The 19218-nt window shown below is 53.9% G+C and overlaps 1 protein-coding gene across 1 annotated transcript in view; it reads right to left on the bottom strand.

Moving 5' to 3' along the window:
• Positions 1-19218, bottom strand: part of FOXK2 (forkhead box K2) — a gene marked incomplete at its 5' end in the record, with an annotated part of 40793 nt that overhangs the window by 9144 nt on the left and 12431 nt on the right. The window contains 3 exons of the mRNA XM_081030044.1: positions 4517-4663; positions 5654-5801; positions 8014-8208. Coding sequence (XP_080886170.1) covers positions 4517-4663; positions 5654-5801; positions 8014-8208 — 490 coding nt within the window. The remainder of the gene's footprint in view (positions 1-4516; positions 4664-5653; positions 5802-8013; positions 8209-19218) is intronic.

Here is a 19218-nt window from a genome sequence, read left to right as displayed (position 1 = left end):
GGCCATTTTCAATGGGAAACCGTCAGCTTTCATCTTTTTTCCAGGTAGGAAACCAAGGACCATCACTGCTGACACTGAACCTTTCCTGCCACCCTCTCCGTTTGGAGACGCAGAGCCCAGAGAAGCCAATGCTTTAAAATAGTTTCCTTACAGAAGCTGTCACAGCCATTTAAGGTGAATTAATGCAGGATGGAGCACCCGGCAAATCAGGAAGAGAGAGAAGGGAGCCGGAGGCCGAGTGCTGACACCACCTTCTAGTCACCAATCTGGCAAAGCACTTCCGTACACAGCTCATTTGTCCCTCAGCAGTCTTGGGAAGCAGGGCACGGAGAGAAGATTTCTCTTTCAACCCCTGCTCCCTTCTTTCTACTCCAAAAAGCTCAGTTTACAGAGGATTTGAGGAAAGCTCCCCCCCGGAACCTGGACAACTGCTGGCAGCAAACTTGACCCTAAAATCTCCGAAAGGTCAGGAAAAGCCGGGTGAGTCCTGCATGCGGGCTGTCTCATGCACTCACCCAAATGTGTGCACTTAAAATTGGCAAGCGGAACGATGCTAGTTTCTAACTGGTAATGACCAAAAACCCCGCAGTGGCCTTCGCGGAGCACTGCCAGCCACGCCTCAAGTGCCTCAGGGATCTAACCCATCAAGCACAAGCTGACAGGCCACCTACTAAGTGACTGTTCAAGCAGCACGCCAGCCACAGGCCGCAATGGACAGCTACCGCCTGAGGGTGTCAGCGGCTCTGGGCAACGTGAAGGGCTCATGAAACTGTTTATAAGCAAACTACTATACGCCACTGAGGACCTTCCACGACCACAGGTATGTGCTGTGCTGTTCTAGCACAGGGTTTAGCTGGTAACCAACCTACAGCTTTCTATCAATTCCTCCAGAAAACCAAATCGGCTGCCACCAGACAGACGACAGCCCTCCCGCTGCACTCAGGCCTTGTGAAGTTTGGAGGAGAAGGCAGATTTTAAGACTGTGGACTGAGGAAAGCAAAGCCAGAGGGTGACATACGACAGCACTTCACTGTGAGCAAGACAATCCTCCTCACAGCTGCGTTGGGGGGGTCCTGACTGCCTGTCTGTACAGGGAGGGCCTGGCTACCCGGGCGGGACCTCAGACGTGACTGCCAAACCACAGTGCTGAATGATGTCTGAAAGGGAGGTGGTGAGCCCCCAAACCAGACGGGACATGCACTGATGATGGGAACAGGCCACTGAGCATGTCAGGAGCAAGGGAAGTGAGTGCCGTCGGGGCGGGGGTCGGAAGTGCTCGTGCAGGGAACGGGGCGCCAGGGTTAGCACCGGTGGCAAGGCCAGGCTCGGCAACGCTGCTGTTCCATCACCCTCCACCCCTGACCACCTGTGAAGGAAGGGGGCGGCTGTTTTCTGTGTGGAAACGTAACAGAACCCAGGCTACCCCATCAGAAGAGGGTACAAGCCCCCCTCCACCCTAACAACAACCCTACGGGCAAACAAGGCCCCACTGATAAACGGTCAGCTGTGACTGTCCAGCCAACGAGCCTCGGAAACATGAGGAGGCACTGAGACGGCTCTTGCAGACACACAGCACACGTCTAGGGCCTGCAGGACTCTGTGTCCGGGTCAGCCCAGCCACATACTCAGAGCCACACTGACTGCCTCCAATGGGTCGGGACTATCATGAGGGCTCAGAAAAGGTGGGGACTCTTCAGGGCTAAACATGAAGAGAGAGTCGGCACTGCTAGGCACTGCGCCCCCACCATCCCCTAACTGCGGACGCCTGCAGGGACCCGCCTCTGCTGGCCCTGAAGACTGCAGCTCAGTCTCCTCTGTGAGAAGATGCGGGCCGGAGCGGGTCACGCATGCTTACTGGGGCTGTCCTCCCCGGGCAGCCCCACCCTCCCCTTGGCACTTCCCGGGCAGCTACTGCCTGCCAACCAGTCCCGCTCAGCACTGAGCACTCTGCAGTGTATCCTGCGAAGAAACCGAAGACAGGAAGCACGGCGTGCGCTCCAGAAGGGACGTCTATCATCAGAACGCCTGCCCGTAAGGACGCAGCACCAGTCCTGCCAGAGGACACGCGCTCCAGGGTTCTCAAAATTTTCAGTCACAACAAATACCCCAAGTCTGTGCTGGGTGCAGTTATAATCACAAATCCTGAGAAAACCCCGAGGCATAATACGCAAAGAGAGCAACACACCATCTCCACACACACGGTCCCCCACGTGGGGTTTGATCCTAGACTCTCCTCTGTCATGGGGACACAAAACTACACCCCAAAAGCAAGTCTGAAGGCAGCTGTGGAGCCCACTGAGCACTCCGGGTGGGCGTCGCGGGAAGTGTCAACACGTGTCCTCTCAGAGACCAACAGAGCCTGGGCCTCAAGCCCCCTGGGCCCTGCTGATTGCAGGGTGATGCCACTCCACCCCAGGGAGGGCAGGATGCAGTCTGGAAATCTACATTTTACAAATGGGCTGTTTTGGTTGACAGCTGTTTTCTTCTCAAAAGAAAAGGATCTGGCTCTTCTGAAACAGGAGGTGGGCAATGGGGATAAGGTCTTACACAGAGACTTCAAGTGCAGTCAAAGCTTTGGGAAGAGCTGCTCAAGGATCTCAGGACAGAAGAGAGCACACGTGGCTTAGTCTTGCGGATAGAAAAGGACCGCTGGGGAAAGGAGAAACTGACAGTGCGTGTCCATCAATTCAAGGAGACGCAGTCCTAGGACAGCTGGGGCCAGGAGGTGTGACATGTCCCAGGAGCAGCCCTACACACGGGCAGGGGCCCTGAGGGACCCTCCCTGGACAGAAAAGCCGATGTTTCAATACGAACAGGCGCCAACGACAGTTCAGTAGAGGGGCCTCACTCGCATTAATTATATCGTGACCCGCTCCACGGGGACTGCGAAGGCCCGTCTGGGAGCCAGCGGGCAGTGGTCACTCAAAGAGGTGTTGGGAACCAGGGGCAGCCAGTAGGGCCGCTCAGCCTCGGGGCGAGGGTACCTCCGGTACAGGGAGCAGTTGTCACTCAAAGGGGTGTTGGGAGCCAGGGGCAGGTCCAAGGCTGGCCGGGCTTCTGAGAAACACTCCCCACGAGGCCCAGCCAAGTGGAGTTCGATCATCAGGCCTGTAGCGCGCTGCACTTCACGGTGCCAGGTGCCTCACGGCGCCATGCGTCCCAGGCCCAGATGGGACACCAGGTGACCCCGTTCCCTCCACAGGACAGGACTCAGATCCCTTAGGAAGGAAAGAGTTGGGACTTGGTTGGTAGACTACTTTTATGAAAACACGCTTCCACTTCTACAGGTAAAGAGCCAAGTCTGTACCCTCCACTAAAGGGAAAGCAGTGGGCCCCGCCCCCTCACGTCCCTTGGTTACGGTCCGATAGACACATTCATTTTTCAAAGGATCATTTACTCATTAAGCCTCAAAGAAATTCTGCAGCCATTCCTGGTTACTTAATAAACTTAAAAATTATAAATGTTCAAATATACGGTGATGGAAGGAGAACTGACTCTGGGTGGTGAACACACAATGGGATTTATAGATGATGTAATACAGAATTGTACACCTGAAATCTATGTAATTTCACTAGCAATTGTCACCCCAATAAATTTAAAAAAAAATTATAAATGTACTAAATCAATTTTATTTGAATATCTTATAATTTAATATACCCTATTTGAAATAATAAATTCATGTTCTACTGTTAAAAACAAAACAAAAACAAAGAAATTATAAATGTACATTTCTTCTCTGCATGATTTTAATATTCTGTGTCAAACTTACCCTTTCCCAGTGTCTGAATTAGTGAAGTCCTACTGTATGTCCAGTAAATGGCCACACACAATAGATACACAGAACAAGAAAAAAAATATGCAGTGTAAAGGCTTAAAAATTAAACTCAATTAAAAAGCTAAGCAATGGAAACATGCACTGATCTCAGAGTGTCCTCTGACGAGGTCCAGGTTCAACACCCGAGGCCTGGACCGGAAGCACAGGGGACAAGCAGCTGGGCCCCCACCTTACACAGGGAGGCGCGGCCTTCACCTGTTACGTGCTGGCCAACTGGAGACAATGTCTTCCGAAGAAAGGGTTCCTTGGTAAAACAGTTTGAGAACCACCTCTGGGCAAACTTTAAAAAGCCGTGTACATCAGCCGACACAGGTAAGAAAGAGAGAAGAACACCAGCATGAAGGATAGACTGGTTTATAATGCCTCATCTCAGACATGAAATGAGCCGCACTGGTGGACACACATCTGCAACAAACCATGCCTGCCCACCTGAGGGGACCGTGGCAGTAAAATACATAGATTAAGATTTTTCTTCTAGAATCTTCTGCTCTGCACTAAGGAGGTCAGAAAGAGTGTGGCAATAGCGGGCCTCTGAGCAAGAAAATGTCACGCCTCTCATCCTGCCGTCTGCACATGTGCCCGTGTTCAGTAGAACAGCAGCTCAGCTTTCCTGCCAGCTGTCAGTCAGCATCGACAGGCATGTGACAGAAATGCTTAGTAACAAACTGAAATGGCCTTACCTGCCAGCCCTTGTCCGCAGTCCTGTAGTACGGGTAGTTTTTAGTGATGTGCGTATAAATCCCATTGAGGGTGAGCTGTTTATCAGGAGCCATCGTAATTGCCTGTACGATTAACTGTGCATAGGAATAAGGTGGCTTTGAGTCATCCTGCATTGAAGTTAAAAAAAAAAAAAAGAGTACTGAAGTTAATTCAGGATTCTTGTGTTTTGCAGCGTTTCAGTGACAATACTTAATTCTCTTTACTGTAAAAGTAATGTAATTTGGAAAGCATTTGTGATATTTGGAGGAAGTGAGTGAACACATGTACAGCAGCGTAAAAAAGGCTATTAAAACCACTGTAGGAATAAGTCCAAATGGCAAAAATGAAAAACCTGAGAAACACACTTCCTGCCAGGCCCTAGTGCGGGTCCGCAAGCGCACACTGCGTAAGTAGGTCATCCCAGCCACACTGCGCAGACATCTGTGCTCTCCTCCGCTTAGCAGCATAAAGAGAACGCTCCCCTACCAGTGAACACGTCCCAGGACAGTCCCTTACTCGATCACTCTCCTTATGGGACACATCGCTTGCTTTCCACGTGCTGTTTTAGAATCTTCTGTTTGTGACTTTGGTTCTTTTCTCTTAGACAAAGTCCAAAAGGGGAATTACTGGGTCACAGAATGACAGCACGTAGGGTCGGAGTGACCATCCAGTCACTGACCAAAAGGGACGGATAGAGCCTCCCCAGGTGTGTGTGCATACGTGTGCATGTGTGTTCAGAAGTCTGTGCGTGCTCACCTTCAGCGTCTGGGCAGGACTGCACCCCAGGACTGGTTTCCTGGGGCCCAATGGACGTCAGCCCACAAGGACCGAAGGGCTCTCTGTCCCCACTGTCTGCTGCGCTCTCAGCACCTGGGCCCTCAGTGGCCCCTGGGGAGAAGCCATTGCTGAGCACCCGAGCGAACGCGTGTGTAAGTCCCCAAACTACCGAGATGATCGCAGGGACCCCACAGCCACTCAGACGGGCATGTCACCGATACACGGCAGACGCATTTCCTGACGGCCCCGGTGCGGATGTCAGTAGACATGCAGGTGACGGGCTGAGGACAGCTAGCCACACGATGACCCCTGGCTCCATCTCAAGGCTATGAAACATTTACCTTTGGGCTGTCTCCACCTGAAGCTTCCTTCTCATTTTCTGGCTGTGAGCTGTCAGCTATTAAATTGAGGTCAGATGGTATCACACGGCCCACTTTGTACCCTGAAGACCCTGCTCCCCGGGGGCTGGATGGGCAAGAGTTCGCAGCACTGCGGAAGAGAGAAGGTTGTTTCTATGAGTGCGTTACAGAGCAGACAGCGCACTGTGCTCCAGTGACTGCCTCTGAATGCAGGGAAAACAAACTGCACAAGAGAGGATCAGCATTTCTGATGGGAAAATGAACTCATTAATTCTCAGTGAAATTGACAATCACCCCAAGAAACAGGTGGAAATCAGGTATGTGCTTCCACACATGACATCTCACGTCATCATAAAACGCTCACAAGAGGTGGTGGCCCACCTCACCCATGAGGAAACTGAAGCTCAGGATGGTTCCGGAACTTACCCGAAACAGAGCCAAAAGTGCCAGCTCCGGGACTCCAGCCTGGCAGAGGGACACAGCACAGGCCCCGCTGGGCCCTCCCCACTGGGGAGCCAGGGGAGGGGGAGGGCAGCCAGGCTGAGGACAGAGTGGCTCAGAAGGGGACAAGGTTGTGGGCACAGACACACATGCAGGCCAATACGGGCCCTGGGAGCACACCCAGGAAACAGAACTAGGAACCCAGCTGTGAAACGCTCGTTTCTTTCACAGGTGGGGCTGGGCACAGGGGTGTCGCCTCGCGATCTCTGCGCTGACTCAAGGCCGTGTTCGTTTGTGTAAGTCACCGAGTTGTGCCGGCTTTTTGGCGCAGTACTACACTTTATAGAGAACACGCTATGGCAACAAGGACACCAAGGGAAGGTCGGCTTAGGGATCCATTATGGTACGGAAGAGCGTATGGTTAGCTCTCATTTGTATCAGGGTGGGAAAGACAAGCACTGCAAACGTAAAGAAAATTTCTGTAAAAGGTACTTAATGAACGAAGTTACCATCAGAAAACTGAATTGGGAAGGAGGGAGGAAGGGGGGAGGGGTCGGGCCCGCCCAGCCGGCGCATGCGCACAGGCAGGGCGCACCTCCACGGTCAGGGGCATTTCCTGGGCGCCACCAACAGCTCTAGTGACTCCAAACCAGCGGGTTCTTAAGAGGTGTGGGCCCGGGGGCTACAAAGGGCCTAGGGCTGGACAGGGGTCTGGAAAAGGCGGGTTTGCTCCGCCCGCCGTGTCACCCAGCACAAAGGGGGCTGGTCAGTGCGGGAGAGGGCGTGACCCAGGTCCTGGGGAGGGGACGGAGCAGGGGGTGTGGAGAGGCTGGTCAAGGTCTCCGACCACCTGGCTTCCCTGCGCGGCCCGTGCCCACGGGCTCTCTCCTCTCCGCCTGCCCGCCGGTACACCCACTGCTCGGTCCGTTCGGCCACATGAGGACATGTGCAAAGGTCAAGCAGGTGGGAGCGGCCGAGGCACTGGGGCAGCCGAGCCGACCCACCAGGCGCCAGAGCAAACGCGCTCCAGAGGCCGACCACTGACGCTGCGTTTGTGGGAAGAGCTGGGCCCTCAACCACAGGTGTCACCCGGGGGGCTGCCAGGTCCCTGTGCACTCATGAGCCCTGCCACACGCAGGGCCTGCACACGTGGCCAGACAGCCCTTCCCCAGGGGGCAGTCCTGCACGGCAGGAGCCTGGCTCCAGAGAGAGGCACGTGTGTTCCTTTCACACCCAAGTCCAACACCACCCACAGCTAAGCGGATGCCCAAGTACATAGCTGCACACCTACAAGACAGCAGGAGCCAGGAGGCCCAGCTGCCCTGGGCCCCGCTGACCACGCGGAGCTCTGCTCCCACCGCAGGCTGCCGTCCTGACCCTCAGCCCTCCGCGGACAGTGTGCCCTGAAGCCGCTGTCGTCCGCTTCCCAGGGAGCCCAGTCTCTCTTCAGACATCATGAAGAACACAAATGTCACTTCACCGTGTCAAAGTCATCGATCCAAAGTGCGAGTCACCAGAATCTACATGAACTTCTGACAAACTACAAAAACTCAAAATACAAAAGAAAACCTATCTCAGACTTCAGACCAACAGGACAGGTCACCCGCCCCTTCAACTTGCACTAGAATAAAAGGATTCCTAAGTAAACCAGGACCATTTGGAATCTAGGACAGGACTGAGCAAAAAGCGTTCAGAAATGAACCAGGGTTTTCAGCGTCCCAACACCTCCCTCTCCATGTGTCACCTCCCCCACGTGTCACCCCCACACGTGTGTCATCTCCTTCCACATGTGTCACCGTGAGTCACACGGCGCCTGAAGGTCCCAAAGCAAGAGGACTGAAATGCAGACATGGTCACAGACATGGCGGCTCCCTACCAGCTCGCCGTGGGAGCTGTGGTACCTGATGGTTCCCGTGGGGGAGGGGAGGGGGCTGATGAGGTGGGCCATGGTGTCTGGAATGTTGATGGTCAGGGGCGAGATGTGGGCCTGCACAGGCTTCTCCGGGGACTCGGGCGCCTCCTGCTTCTCCCTCTGGTCGCTGGACAGGGCAGTGAATGTTATCTTGATGTTCGTGCTCGGGAAGCGGAACGTGCACCTGAAAAACAACACCCAGCGTCAGCATCCGTCCTGCTGGGCTGAAGGACCTGGAGCCGCGGCCTGACGTGCGGGAGCCCCAAGAAGCCCGCTTCCAACGCACCTCCGAGTTCACTCAGCTTAGGACAAAACCGAGGCATTTCGTGACTTTAAACACTAACGAACACAAAGGTCACTTAGACCCGCCAAACAGGAAAACACAGGAGAAGAGACTCAAAAAAGACTCAGACATCCCCTCATCTGACTACGCCTCTGAGAGAAATGCACTGGTGTGTTTCAGGTCCCATAGCAGACTCTTAGCGAAGAACCACCATTTGGCGTGCGTGGTCCTTTCATCATAAATGTAAAGGTACACCAGGGTCATGCAGCAGAAACAGACAGTTTTGTAACTATTTCTCCTTCAAAAGAACGGTCATTCCTTTTAAAAAATAAGCATCAACTTTTTCACTGAGATAACAAGTCAGACCTATTAAACTACGGAGAAAGGTTTACAATTGAATACTCTGGTCACCTTCAAAATAGCTTTCTTGCCGTGACTCAAGCTATGTTTAATTTTTTAAAAAAAGTAACGCAAGCCAAACAACTTCACAGACTAAAAGTTAAAAATAGCTCCACCTTCACACCCAGTTACACGGCATCTGCTTCCGGTACTCCCTCTAAATGGCCACATGGCCAGCCCACGGTGCTCAGCCAGCTGTACCCACCACCCTGTCCTACTTGGGCACCTGCCAGAGAAGGGGCCAGCACGTGGAGATCTCACATCCCTCCCACTTCCAGTGACAATTTCAAGTCCATACTTCCCAACGCTTTAGTGGGGGCAGGAAAGGATGTCACTTGGCAGGGATGGACTCACTGCCTGCCTTCCTCCCCGCACACGACCCCCTTTGAAGTCACTGCCATCTGGTTCTCTGCCCCTTTACTTCCCTCGTGAGGTCAGTCCCCCCAAGGCTCGGTGGACAGAGCAGAACCTGATGTGCCGACCACCTCCTTCCTGGTGTCCCATCCCTGCCTCTCAGGGTTCGCTCTCAATCCCGTACCAGGCACTCCTTCTCCACTCCCAATGACCAATGACCCAGACCACGACCCCAGCTTCTGAGTTTCTCCATCTCACGCAGGCAGGCCTGGGACCTTCAATTCCACATGATCCAAATGACTCCAAACCCCCCATTTCCTGCGCTCTGTACCTGTCTGCCCTGCCTTCCCACATGCACCCACATGGGCATCTCTAACGAGTCCCACACCGGCTCCTCCCGTGCCCCCCACGTGGCGGACAGCATCAGCCACTGCTCAGGCCAGAAACGCAGGTTTCATCCAACTCAGCTGCTAAGCTCTCACTTTCCGTCACACATCCGTCAGCTCTCACTTTCAAAACGTACCCCATCATCAGAAGTGAAAACGTCTGCTCTGCCAGAGACGCTACTAAGATACTGAAAACACAAGCCACACACATCTCGTGTGTGTTCGCCTTCTAAGAGAAAACCTTTACAAATCCCATGCCCAACAGAGGACTCGGGTCCAGATGGTAAAGAAGACCTATCTGGAAATGACAGTAAGAAAACAAACAATAAAGTGGGCAAAAGATGTGGAAAAAACACTTCAGCAAAGATACACAGATGGCAAATAAACACGAGAAAAGATGTCCAATATCACCTGCCACTCGGGCAATGCAAAGCAAAGCACCATGAGATGCCACTAAATACCTACGAGAACGGGTAAAGTGCGGTGAGGATGGGACAGACCCCCACGCTGCTGGTGGTGAGGGAAAAGGTGCGGCCCCCAGGAAAGCAGTCTGCAGTTTCTCGTGAAGTGAAACACACATAGCAAACAACCAAGCAATTACACTCTGGGTGTTTCCCAGGAGAAGTGAACACTCGCGGTCACCCAGTGGCCACACATGAGTGTCCACAGCAGCTGTTCGTCGCCCACCCGGAAAGGACGCCCCTGTCCCCCACCCCTGGGTGGGCAGTGCTGCGTCAGACTGACTCACTCGCCTCAGATACAACCCGGTCGTAAAAGGAGCAGCCACCGTGCAGGGCCGGTCCCCAAAGTTACATGTGATCTCATTTATGCACCATTCCCGAAAAAACAAAACCACAGACAAGTGGTGGCCAGGGGCTGGGGGAGGGAGGGGAATGTGGCCCCAGCGGCCGTCCCCGGGGATCCTGGAACCTGTACAAGTGACATGTCCCAAGATCACGGAGACCCACGCAGGAAAGCAGTGCACGAAGAAGGTAGCGCGGAAACCGCGCTGTCCGCAGCCCCCACCACTGGTTCCCACACGGCCACCTGCATCTGCCCCTGCAGGGTCTAGAGACAGGCGGCCGGACCACAGCGGCGCGCCCCCCGCGCGTGGGCAGAGGCCAGGCCGGACGACGTCCCCGCCTGCGCGCGGACCACCCACGGGAGACGCCCCGCCCTCCCCCAGGAGCCCGAGTGGGTCTGAAACCGCACGAGTCGCACCGGCGCCGGAAGACACAGCTCGGCTCAGGGCGAGGTCAGCCCGCGCCTCCCGCCCGCGCGCCCAACCCCGGCCCCCACGGGCTCCCCGGGCGCCATCTTTCCTCCGGCGTCACGTCCGCTCACCCCCCGCACGGGCCCCCCACCCGTCCCCAGCCACACAACGGCCGCCCGACCGCCCAGCACGCTCCCCGTGCCAACCACAACCTGCACACAACCCGACGACAGGACGACAGGACGACAGGACGGGACGAGGGCCCTCTCCGGGGACAGACTGCACGAGCTCCGGGGAGCCCTTCCCAGGGGGGTGCCCTTCCCTGAGGCCCAGAGGCGAGTCTGAGCCTCGCCACCCCGGCCTCAGGAATGCAGACCCCTCGTTCCATCAACAGGGACACAGATCCCGAGGCATCAAGGAATGTCTACTGGGAACCTGGGTGACAAGCCACCCGCTGTCCCATCGGGCCTCCTCAGAGGTTTGGTCGGCTCCCGGGTCAGGAGCTAATATGGCAGCGATGGCAGGTGTGGCCCCACAGTGCCACTCTGCAAGGTGAGCGCCCTGGCAGCCACAGGAACCACAGGCCCAGGTGGGATGGCGCCCTGTGCCCCAGATTCCTCATATCCTCTGCTGCACGTACTCAGACACACACACTCCCCGAGCTGGAAAATTCTCCCGCATGGGCTCCATCTCCACCTACTCAAGAAAGCACACTGGAATGCCAGCCAGTCATCAGGGTCATTCTGGAGTTGCTCAGTGTTTGAGTATTTCAGAAAACTGAACAAACTCTTCAGTTTGTTGCTTGACCTAATTCAGTGACCCACACAGCACCCACTGGGCTGGGTGCCTTGCGTCCGAGGAGACCACTCAGGAGGAACCCGGTAACCGCGGTACGGGAAGAGGAGAGCCCTGCAGGCGTGTCCCCACCGTGGGGCGCAGAGACAACACAGCTCACTTCTGGGTGTCCTGCTAAAATAACCCGGATCTTACTAAGAAGGAACGGCAGACACATTAAATTGAGGGTGTTCTACAAAACACTGGCCTGTCCTCCTCAAAACTGTCAACGTCACGGAAGGCCGCGGCATGGCACAAGTGGAAGGGCAGTACGGCGGCAACTCAGTGCAGTGACCTGGGAGAGTGGAGCCCAGGGCGCAGGTGTGGGGATGGGGGTGGGGGACGGAGAACAGGTGGGGTTCGGCTGGTCTGAGCCCTGCTGTGTGGGCGCGGAGGGAAGACACAGAATGACCAGGAGGGAAGACACAGAATGACCAGCTCCATGGTCTGGCCCATGTGACAGGAGACGCAGATGAATGGGTGGCTGAGGAACACGCCCAGGGTGCAATGGCTATGGGGACATGTGACACATGAGGTGCCTGTTACCCACCACCCCAGGGGACACCAAGTGGCCATTAGTGAGCCTGGATGGGGACACACCTCGGTGTCCTCAGCGTAGAGACGGTCCCATGCCACTCAAGGAAGAGGAGGAACCTGGGAAACTCAGCCAGCATCCCCATGAAGGAACATGACAGGTGACTTCAAACTGGGCTCCAGGCCCCATTCAGTCACGATGGCGAACCCGCTTCCCTTTTTATCTTCTGCAAAAATGGGAGCCAAACTGTTCTTCTTTCCAAACCCTGAGAAGAACTGAAGCCAGAGGCATTTTAAATGGGCCTCTACACGCACTTGCATCATTCTCTCCTCGTGTCCTCTAATTTATGAAAGAAAGACGGAAACGTAAGACAGCCTGGCCTGACCAGCGGCCTTACCTGGCCAAGCGTGTCAGTGAGTCCTGAGTGACTCTCCCACACCACGTGCCATTTCCGCTGTGCTAGAAGCAGGAGTGACATGCCACACCAAGGCGAGCTACCGCCATCATCAGTGTGAACTGGCCCAGGGCCTGGCGGGCGCAGCCTCGCTCACGATGGGAGTCAGCAAGGGGACAGCTGTGCCCGCTCAGGGAGGGGCTGCACTGCCCCTCCGGGGTGGCAGCTTAGAGAGACCAGTGGTGACTTTAAGCTCACGAGGTTCAGAGAGCGTGACCGAGTTTAAGACATTTTCGGACAATGACACACAGACTGGGAAAGAAGTCAGAAACCCTGAACAGTCCGTCCTTTCCTTCTGTCACCCTCAGCAATGGACATTAAGGCACAGGGATCGCCTCGGCTTGCACCTCCTACCCACCTGCACAACGTTGAAGGCGGGTTTCTATGCCAACGCAGGCTGCACCGTGCGGCTACGGAAGCGCGCCTTGGCTGTGGTTTTCCTCAGATTTTGCGCCCCCCTTCTGGTGAGCCTGGAAAGCCTGTCTTGGGAAGATGCCTGCAGCTCGGGCTCCAGCACCAGCTGGGACTCTAGTCTCTGAGTGCGGAGACACTTTTACCGCGTGTCCTGTTTCGAAGGGACTCAGAAACGACAGTTGGTGAAATGAAGCTCTCACACACAGGAAGCGGAAGGGCCCACGGTGAACTTCACCGCTCTATCGCCCCATCTTGAAACCGCCGAATTTCACCTCTGAATTTGTGTTTTGTGAGTGATGTCCAACGGGACAATGGTGCCTAACCCAGGGCCTGGGGACGCGGCTCACACACCTTGCCCCCGAAGCCGTGTCCCGCTGGGGCCTGGACAGGGGCCCCTGGGGTGTGTGGGAGGGTGTGCACTGGCCTCCAGCTAAGAAAGCTTGACATCAAGTAACAAAAGCAGCATGGCAGGCTGAGAGGGCACAGAAGGCATGAAAAACCCTCCTCCTGCTTTCTTAATCTGCACTTCCAGTTTACACTGGCCCCCACGTATGATGGAGCGGGCCCTGCACCCTAAGATACTGGATATTAAGAAACGGTGCCCTTCCATATGTGTCTGTCCCCACACCAGAAAGCCTCGATTCCAGAAACCCTCCTGACCGGCAGCTTCATGAGTGGCTGCCCAGTGCTTCTGCGTTTTTCTTTGGCTTGGAGAAGAATTTTGTATGTTGTCCCCCGCCCCATCTGCTGTGCTGCAAGTCCCGTTAATGAAGGTGCTGGAAAGCACTGCCTCGTCTACCCCTCTATGTGGCCTTTTGCTGCTGGGGGCAAGGCCCACTCAGAAGGGCACATCCATTTCAGATCCTGATGCCAGGCTGGGGAAGAGGGCAGCACTGCACATGAGTGTGGCCACGCTGTGCTCCCAGAAGACTTATAAAGCGTGGTACCACCTGCTGTAATTTTCAATCATTCAGGAACCATCTGGACTAACGAAGACACCCACTAGTTGTGAGAAATAATGCCACCAGCGCCCCCATCTGGATCACAAAGCACCACAGCCACAGCCTTGGTGCAGACGGCGGGGCGGGCCCTCTGCAGTGTGTCCCACGGGGCTGCACCCATGAAGCTGACGCTCCAGTCCCATGAGCGGCAGTCACGCGCATACACAACAGCACTGCTGCAGGCACCTCGATGAAGCTTCCAGTGGGAAAGTCTTCCAGCTGAAAACATGCCTGTCAAATACTCGCTTTACCCATTGTCACAGCCCCCAAAACTACCCACATGTCCACCTGCAGCAGACTATTAAGATGTGGGACAGTTGTGTTACTGAAATCAGTCCTTGACAGCAGAGAGAATGAATGACCCACAGCAGGTACAAAACCATGGGCATATTCAGTGGGAAGCTAACACCACCCCTGACGTTCTGTGGGAGTCCATGTGTACGAAGCTCAAAGCAAACAAAACCACCCATGGTCTAGAATTCAGGACGGTGTTTCTGGGGCTGGGAGGGCACATGGCAGCTTCTGGGGTGCTGACAATTCAATGGCTCTTTACTGGGAGCAGGATATACCGTGGGTTCTCATTAAGCTTTAAATTTAGGATCTGGGAGTTTTTCTGAGTATAGATTACACTAAAAACAAAAACAACTATGGAGAGTGGCATGGCTAGATACCAACTGAGAAATGACTCCAGAAGAGCTGGCAAGCTATGCCTCAGAAGGAGGGCCAGGGACAGGCATGAGAAAAGTTCAAGGGGAATGACAGGACATACACAGTTCCACGAATTCAGAGACGCAGGGTACACAGGACAGGGAACCCCCAGTCCCGATGAGCAGCAGCTCACAGGAGGAGGGACAGCTATGGCAGACAGACAGACAGACAGACAGACAGAGCGGCACTGCAGCCTTGGAGCGGGAGGCTTCAAAGCTGCCAAGTGCAGCCACCTGCCCACACCCTACTCTCCCTGCCACAATGACTTGCCTCGGAGGAGCCTCTATGCCTCAGACTGGTCCACAATTCCTTGGTCACAATTTCCAAACAGCTCCAAAAAGCCTGGCCTGGAATGGGCTGGCAGCCAGTTCTGACCTGAACTGAGGAGCAGCTAATTATAGCCTAACTATCCCACTTAGACTATGCATGCGGCCGGCCAGCGACAGAAATGCTACTGTGCAGTTACATGCACACACTGCCCTACTTTTCCAATGTCCTCAAACACCTCTCGCTCCTTGTGTTTCTGTGAAACCTGCTGGGCCACGCACGGTGCCTCTTCCTACGAATTTCTCCAGAAATTCTGTTTCAGGGAAGTTACATGGCTTCCCTCAAAAAGAACAAATCCATTCAGCTACTGTCCAGAAGACATCTATTAGTGCTGTTGTTCTCAACAAGTAATAAAAGCACGCAGCATTAAAATGCAAAGCCATCAAAGAACAGAAACAGCAAAACTCCTCCCTTCTCTGGCATCCACACTGCTCTAGTTTCCAATGACAGGTCTCAAAGGGGACCCCAGAACTATTCAAGTAAACAAGTAAATAAGGAGAGAGCCTGCCTCCAAAGGCAGGCCCTGGGCTCCCGGCAGACAGGCAGTGCCTGCCTCTGCTCCCCGCCATTTCTCCGCTCACGGACTCACCCAAAGCCCCGCCCCCACGGAGCGAGGCACAAAGACCTGAAGACTAACATTCATGTCTGCATGTCACCTGCCTCCTCGGGAAGTACATCCCACATGTGGATCATGTTTGATCCTCAATAACTTGATCAGACTCCATTAACGACCAAACTGCAATTTTTTTTCTTTCAAAAGGAGGGCACAGCTCAGTGGTCCAGCAGGGATCCAACCAGCAACCTTGGTGTTATCAGCACCACACTAACCAACTGAGCTAACCAGCCACCCCACGATGTGTTTTTTATTTTGTTCCCTCTCCCTCCCCCGGCCCCTCCAGTTCAAGCCGTTGTTTCTCAGTCTAGTTGTGTAGGACACAGCTCCCCGGCCCAGGCTGGTATTAGGAGCCTTGCACTGCCCCCACCCATCCGGCTGAGGCAGTTGGTCGCTGGTCGTCGCTCGGCCGCTCACAGCAGCTCACGGCAGCTCACGGCAGCTCTCACCAGCTGCCAGGCGCTCACGATGGCTGCCGGCCACTCACGGTAGCACACTGTAGCCCACGGCAGCCCAGCTCCAGGGAGAGCCGTTGTTCACAATCTTAGCTGTAGAGGGCACAGCTCACTGGCCCCTGTGGGAATCGAACCAGCGACCTCGGCTTTGGGAGCACGGCGCTCCAAACACCTGAGCCACCGGGCCAGCCCCACAATGTGGTTTGTTTTTTTCCTAATACATTTCATCAGGAAATTGTGGCACAGGCCACAACATGGATGAATCTGGAGGACATAATGCAAAGTGAAGTAAGCCACACACAAAAGGACAGATCCTGTATGATTCCACATGGTGCCTAGAGGAATCAAATCCAGAGAGACAGACAGTAGATGGCGGCTGCCAGGGGCTGGGGGAGGGAGGTGGGGAGTTGTTTAATAGGCATGCAGTTTCAGTTTGGAAACATGGAAAGTTCTGGAGATGATGGTGGTGACAGCTGACAACACAGGAGTGCTTAATGCCACTGGACTGTGCTCTTAAAAATGGTTCACATGGTAAATGCTACGTGTATTTTACCACAATAACAAAAAATCTAACCAGCACTTACAATTATGTCTGGCACATAGCAAACACTAAATGTTAGCTTTTTTGTTTAAAGACATTTCATCAAGAGAATGAGAAGAAAAGTCAGACTGAGAGGAAACACTTGCAAAAGACACACTCAATAAAGAATGTACCTAAGAACTCTTAAAGCTCAAGAAGAAAACAACGATTTAAAAATGAGCCAAAGTTCTGAACACACATCTCACCAAACAAGCCTATGAAAAGAGGCTCACATCATCTGTCATCGGGAAAATGCCAATGAAGACAATGAGGTACTACTACACGCCTGCTAGAACGGGCCACAATTTGTGGCACTGACATCACCAAATGCTGCTGAGGACGTGGAGCCACAGGAGCTCACTCATTCCTGGTGGGATGCAGATGGCGCAGCCACTTCAAAAGACAGTTGTCAGTTTCTTACAGAATGAAAAACACAGTCTTACCAAATGATCCAATAACCACGCTCCTTGGTATTTATCCAAAGGAGTTGAAAACTTATATCCACAGAAAACCTGCACGTGGACGTTTATAGCAGCTTTATTCAATAACTGCCCAAACGTGGAAGCAGCTGAGGTGCCCTTAGTAGGTGACGGATGAATATAGAGTGGTCCCCCCAGACAGTGGGACGTTACCTGGCACTAAAAGGAAAAGCGTGAAAAGACAGGGAGGAACCTTAGGTGCGTATGACTGAGTGAAAGAAGCCCAGCTGAGAAGCTGCATACTGGGTGATTTCCACCCGATGACATTGTAGCACAGACACAACTAAGGAGACAGTAAAAGGATCAGGGGTTGTCGGCCTGGGGGGGAGGGATTAATGGAGGGGGGTACACTTCCAGAGCAGTGAAAATACCCCCCATGACGCTGTAGTGGGGGTACGTGTCACTCTCCGTTTGTCCAAACCCATAGGATGTACAACACAGAGAATGACCCCAATGTCAGCTACAGACCCTGGGGGATGGCGTGTCAGTGTCGGTCCACGTGCCATCTGGTGGGGGTGTTGATAGTGGGGGAGGGTACGGGAACTCTCTGTACCTCCCCTCAGTTTTGCTGTGAACCTAAAACTGCTCTAAGAATAAAGTCGATTACCAAAAAATATATATGAATTTCAAAATATTATTCTGATAGCATGTTGTTTTATTTAGCTAGCATTTCCAAATAGTTCAGGGAAGTAGATTTAGAAAATACTGAACCCCGACATGGGAAATGCCCCTCCAGAGAACAAGCCAAGGAGGCCTCCCCGAAGCCAGACCAGGTGCCCAGAGCTCAGGGGCACTTCCACACTGGTAACATTATGTCTCTTAACTGCTCACGTTTAACAGATCCCTCATCTTCTCAGGTAAACCTAGAGTGGCCAAAGACAGCTGAAAAAGGAAGAAAGAAAAATAAACCACACATAGCAAACCAAGCACAACCCCTACATGCCACCCACGTGTGCCCACACACACCCGCGTCCCCCCCAGCTCCCTCCTCCAGTTCACCAGTCTTTGAAGGGGGAGGGCGGTCTAAGCACAGGTTGTGTTTAAAAGACGCCCATCCCCAGTTAAGAACCAAGGGTTGGAAAGAATGAACCCACCCTAGTGAGGGGCTGAGCGCAGCAGGACACCGCCTGGCCCCACTAGACCTCATGCTCAGAGCAGGGCTTAGTAGGGGTCTGAGCACCCAGAAGCAGGGCCATATGTCACCACAGGGACAGTAATGAAGCCAGCAAGGCAGGGCGAGGCAGATGCAATCCTGCGCCTTGCCCTCTTCCTGGCAAAGGGGGCGCTGACACACGCGACCCCGACCCCGACCCCGGGGCAGAGGCACACTGACAACGCCCCGGCAGCCTGAGAGGCCAGCTCAGCTTCCGCCAGCACCTCACCTGCTCCTGGCCGGGGTTTACACCCGAAATGCTATGCTTTCAGCTGATGTCACCCTCCTACAATCTCAGAGCACTCAGGACGCCAAAACATCTCTGTCTCTGGAGTCTGCGCACTCCTTCCATCTAAGCCCTTGCTGGTTTCTCTGTCTGGTCCCAAACTGCCAGGCCCAGGCAGAGAACTACAGAATCAAGTGCCCCTCAGACTGCCCTGTAAGGGTAGCTCAGACAGAACAGACATCTCGCACGTGGGGGCCGGGATGCATTTGCACCAACAGCTGATTCCATGTTACTTCTTATTCCCCCTTTAGAGCAGAAGAGCAATCCTCAGATTTTTGAGAATTGGAGATTATGTTTCTAATACTCATTCCTGAGAGTGGAGAGTAGTGACGTTATCTACTGATGGGCACAGTTGCCACGACATGTGGCCACTGCCTATTCTAGGAACAAGACACAGCATTTCAAGGCAAGATTAAATGTTCTTTGGTGTCAAAAGCATAACTCGAAGAAAACACCCACCTATAGCATCATAGCTCTTCAGCCATTCTGTGTAACGAACGAAGGCTGCCGGGGAAGTGGCTTCACTTGCTACAGAACATGAGTCACTAATATGCCGAGAGAATAGCCGTCAACTTCAGGATGGAACGTTTTCTCATCACACAGAAATATATGCTCATTACAGAAATTTTTTAACAAAGGAAAACAGAAACGTCAGCCCACAACGCTCATGTACAGACAGAGAAGCCTCTTCCCCGCGTGGTGGTGTCTGAAATGCAGACA

Source organism: Rhinolophus hipposideros, assembly GCF_964194185.1.
Source record: "Rhinolophus hipposideros genome assembly, chromosome: 20".
In the NCBI taxonomy this organism is placed as follows: domain Eukaryota; kingdom Metazoa; phylum Chordata; class Mammalia; order Chiroptera; family Rhinolophidae; genus Rhinolophus; species Rhinolophus hipposideros.
The sequence above is the reverse complement of the archived record's forward strand: the minus strand, read 5'-3'. Positions and strand labels throughout refer to the sequence as shown.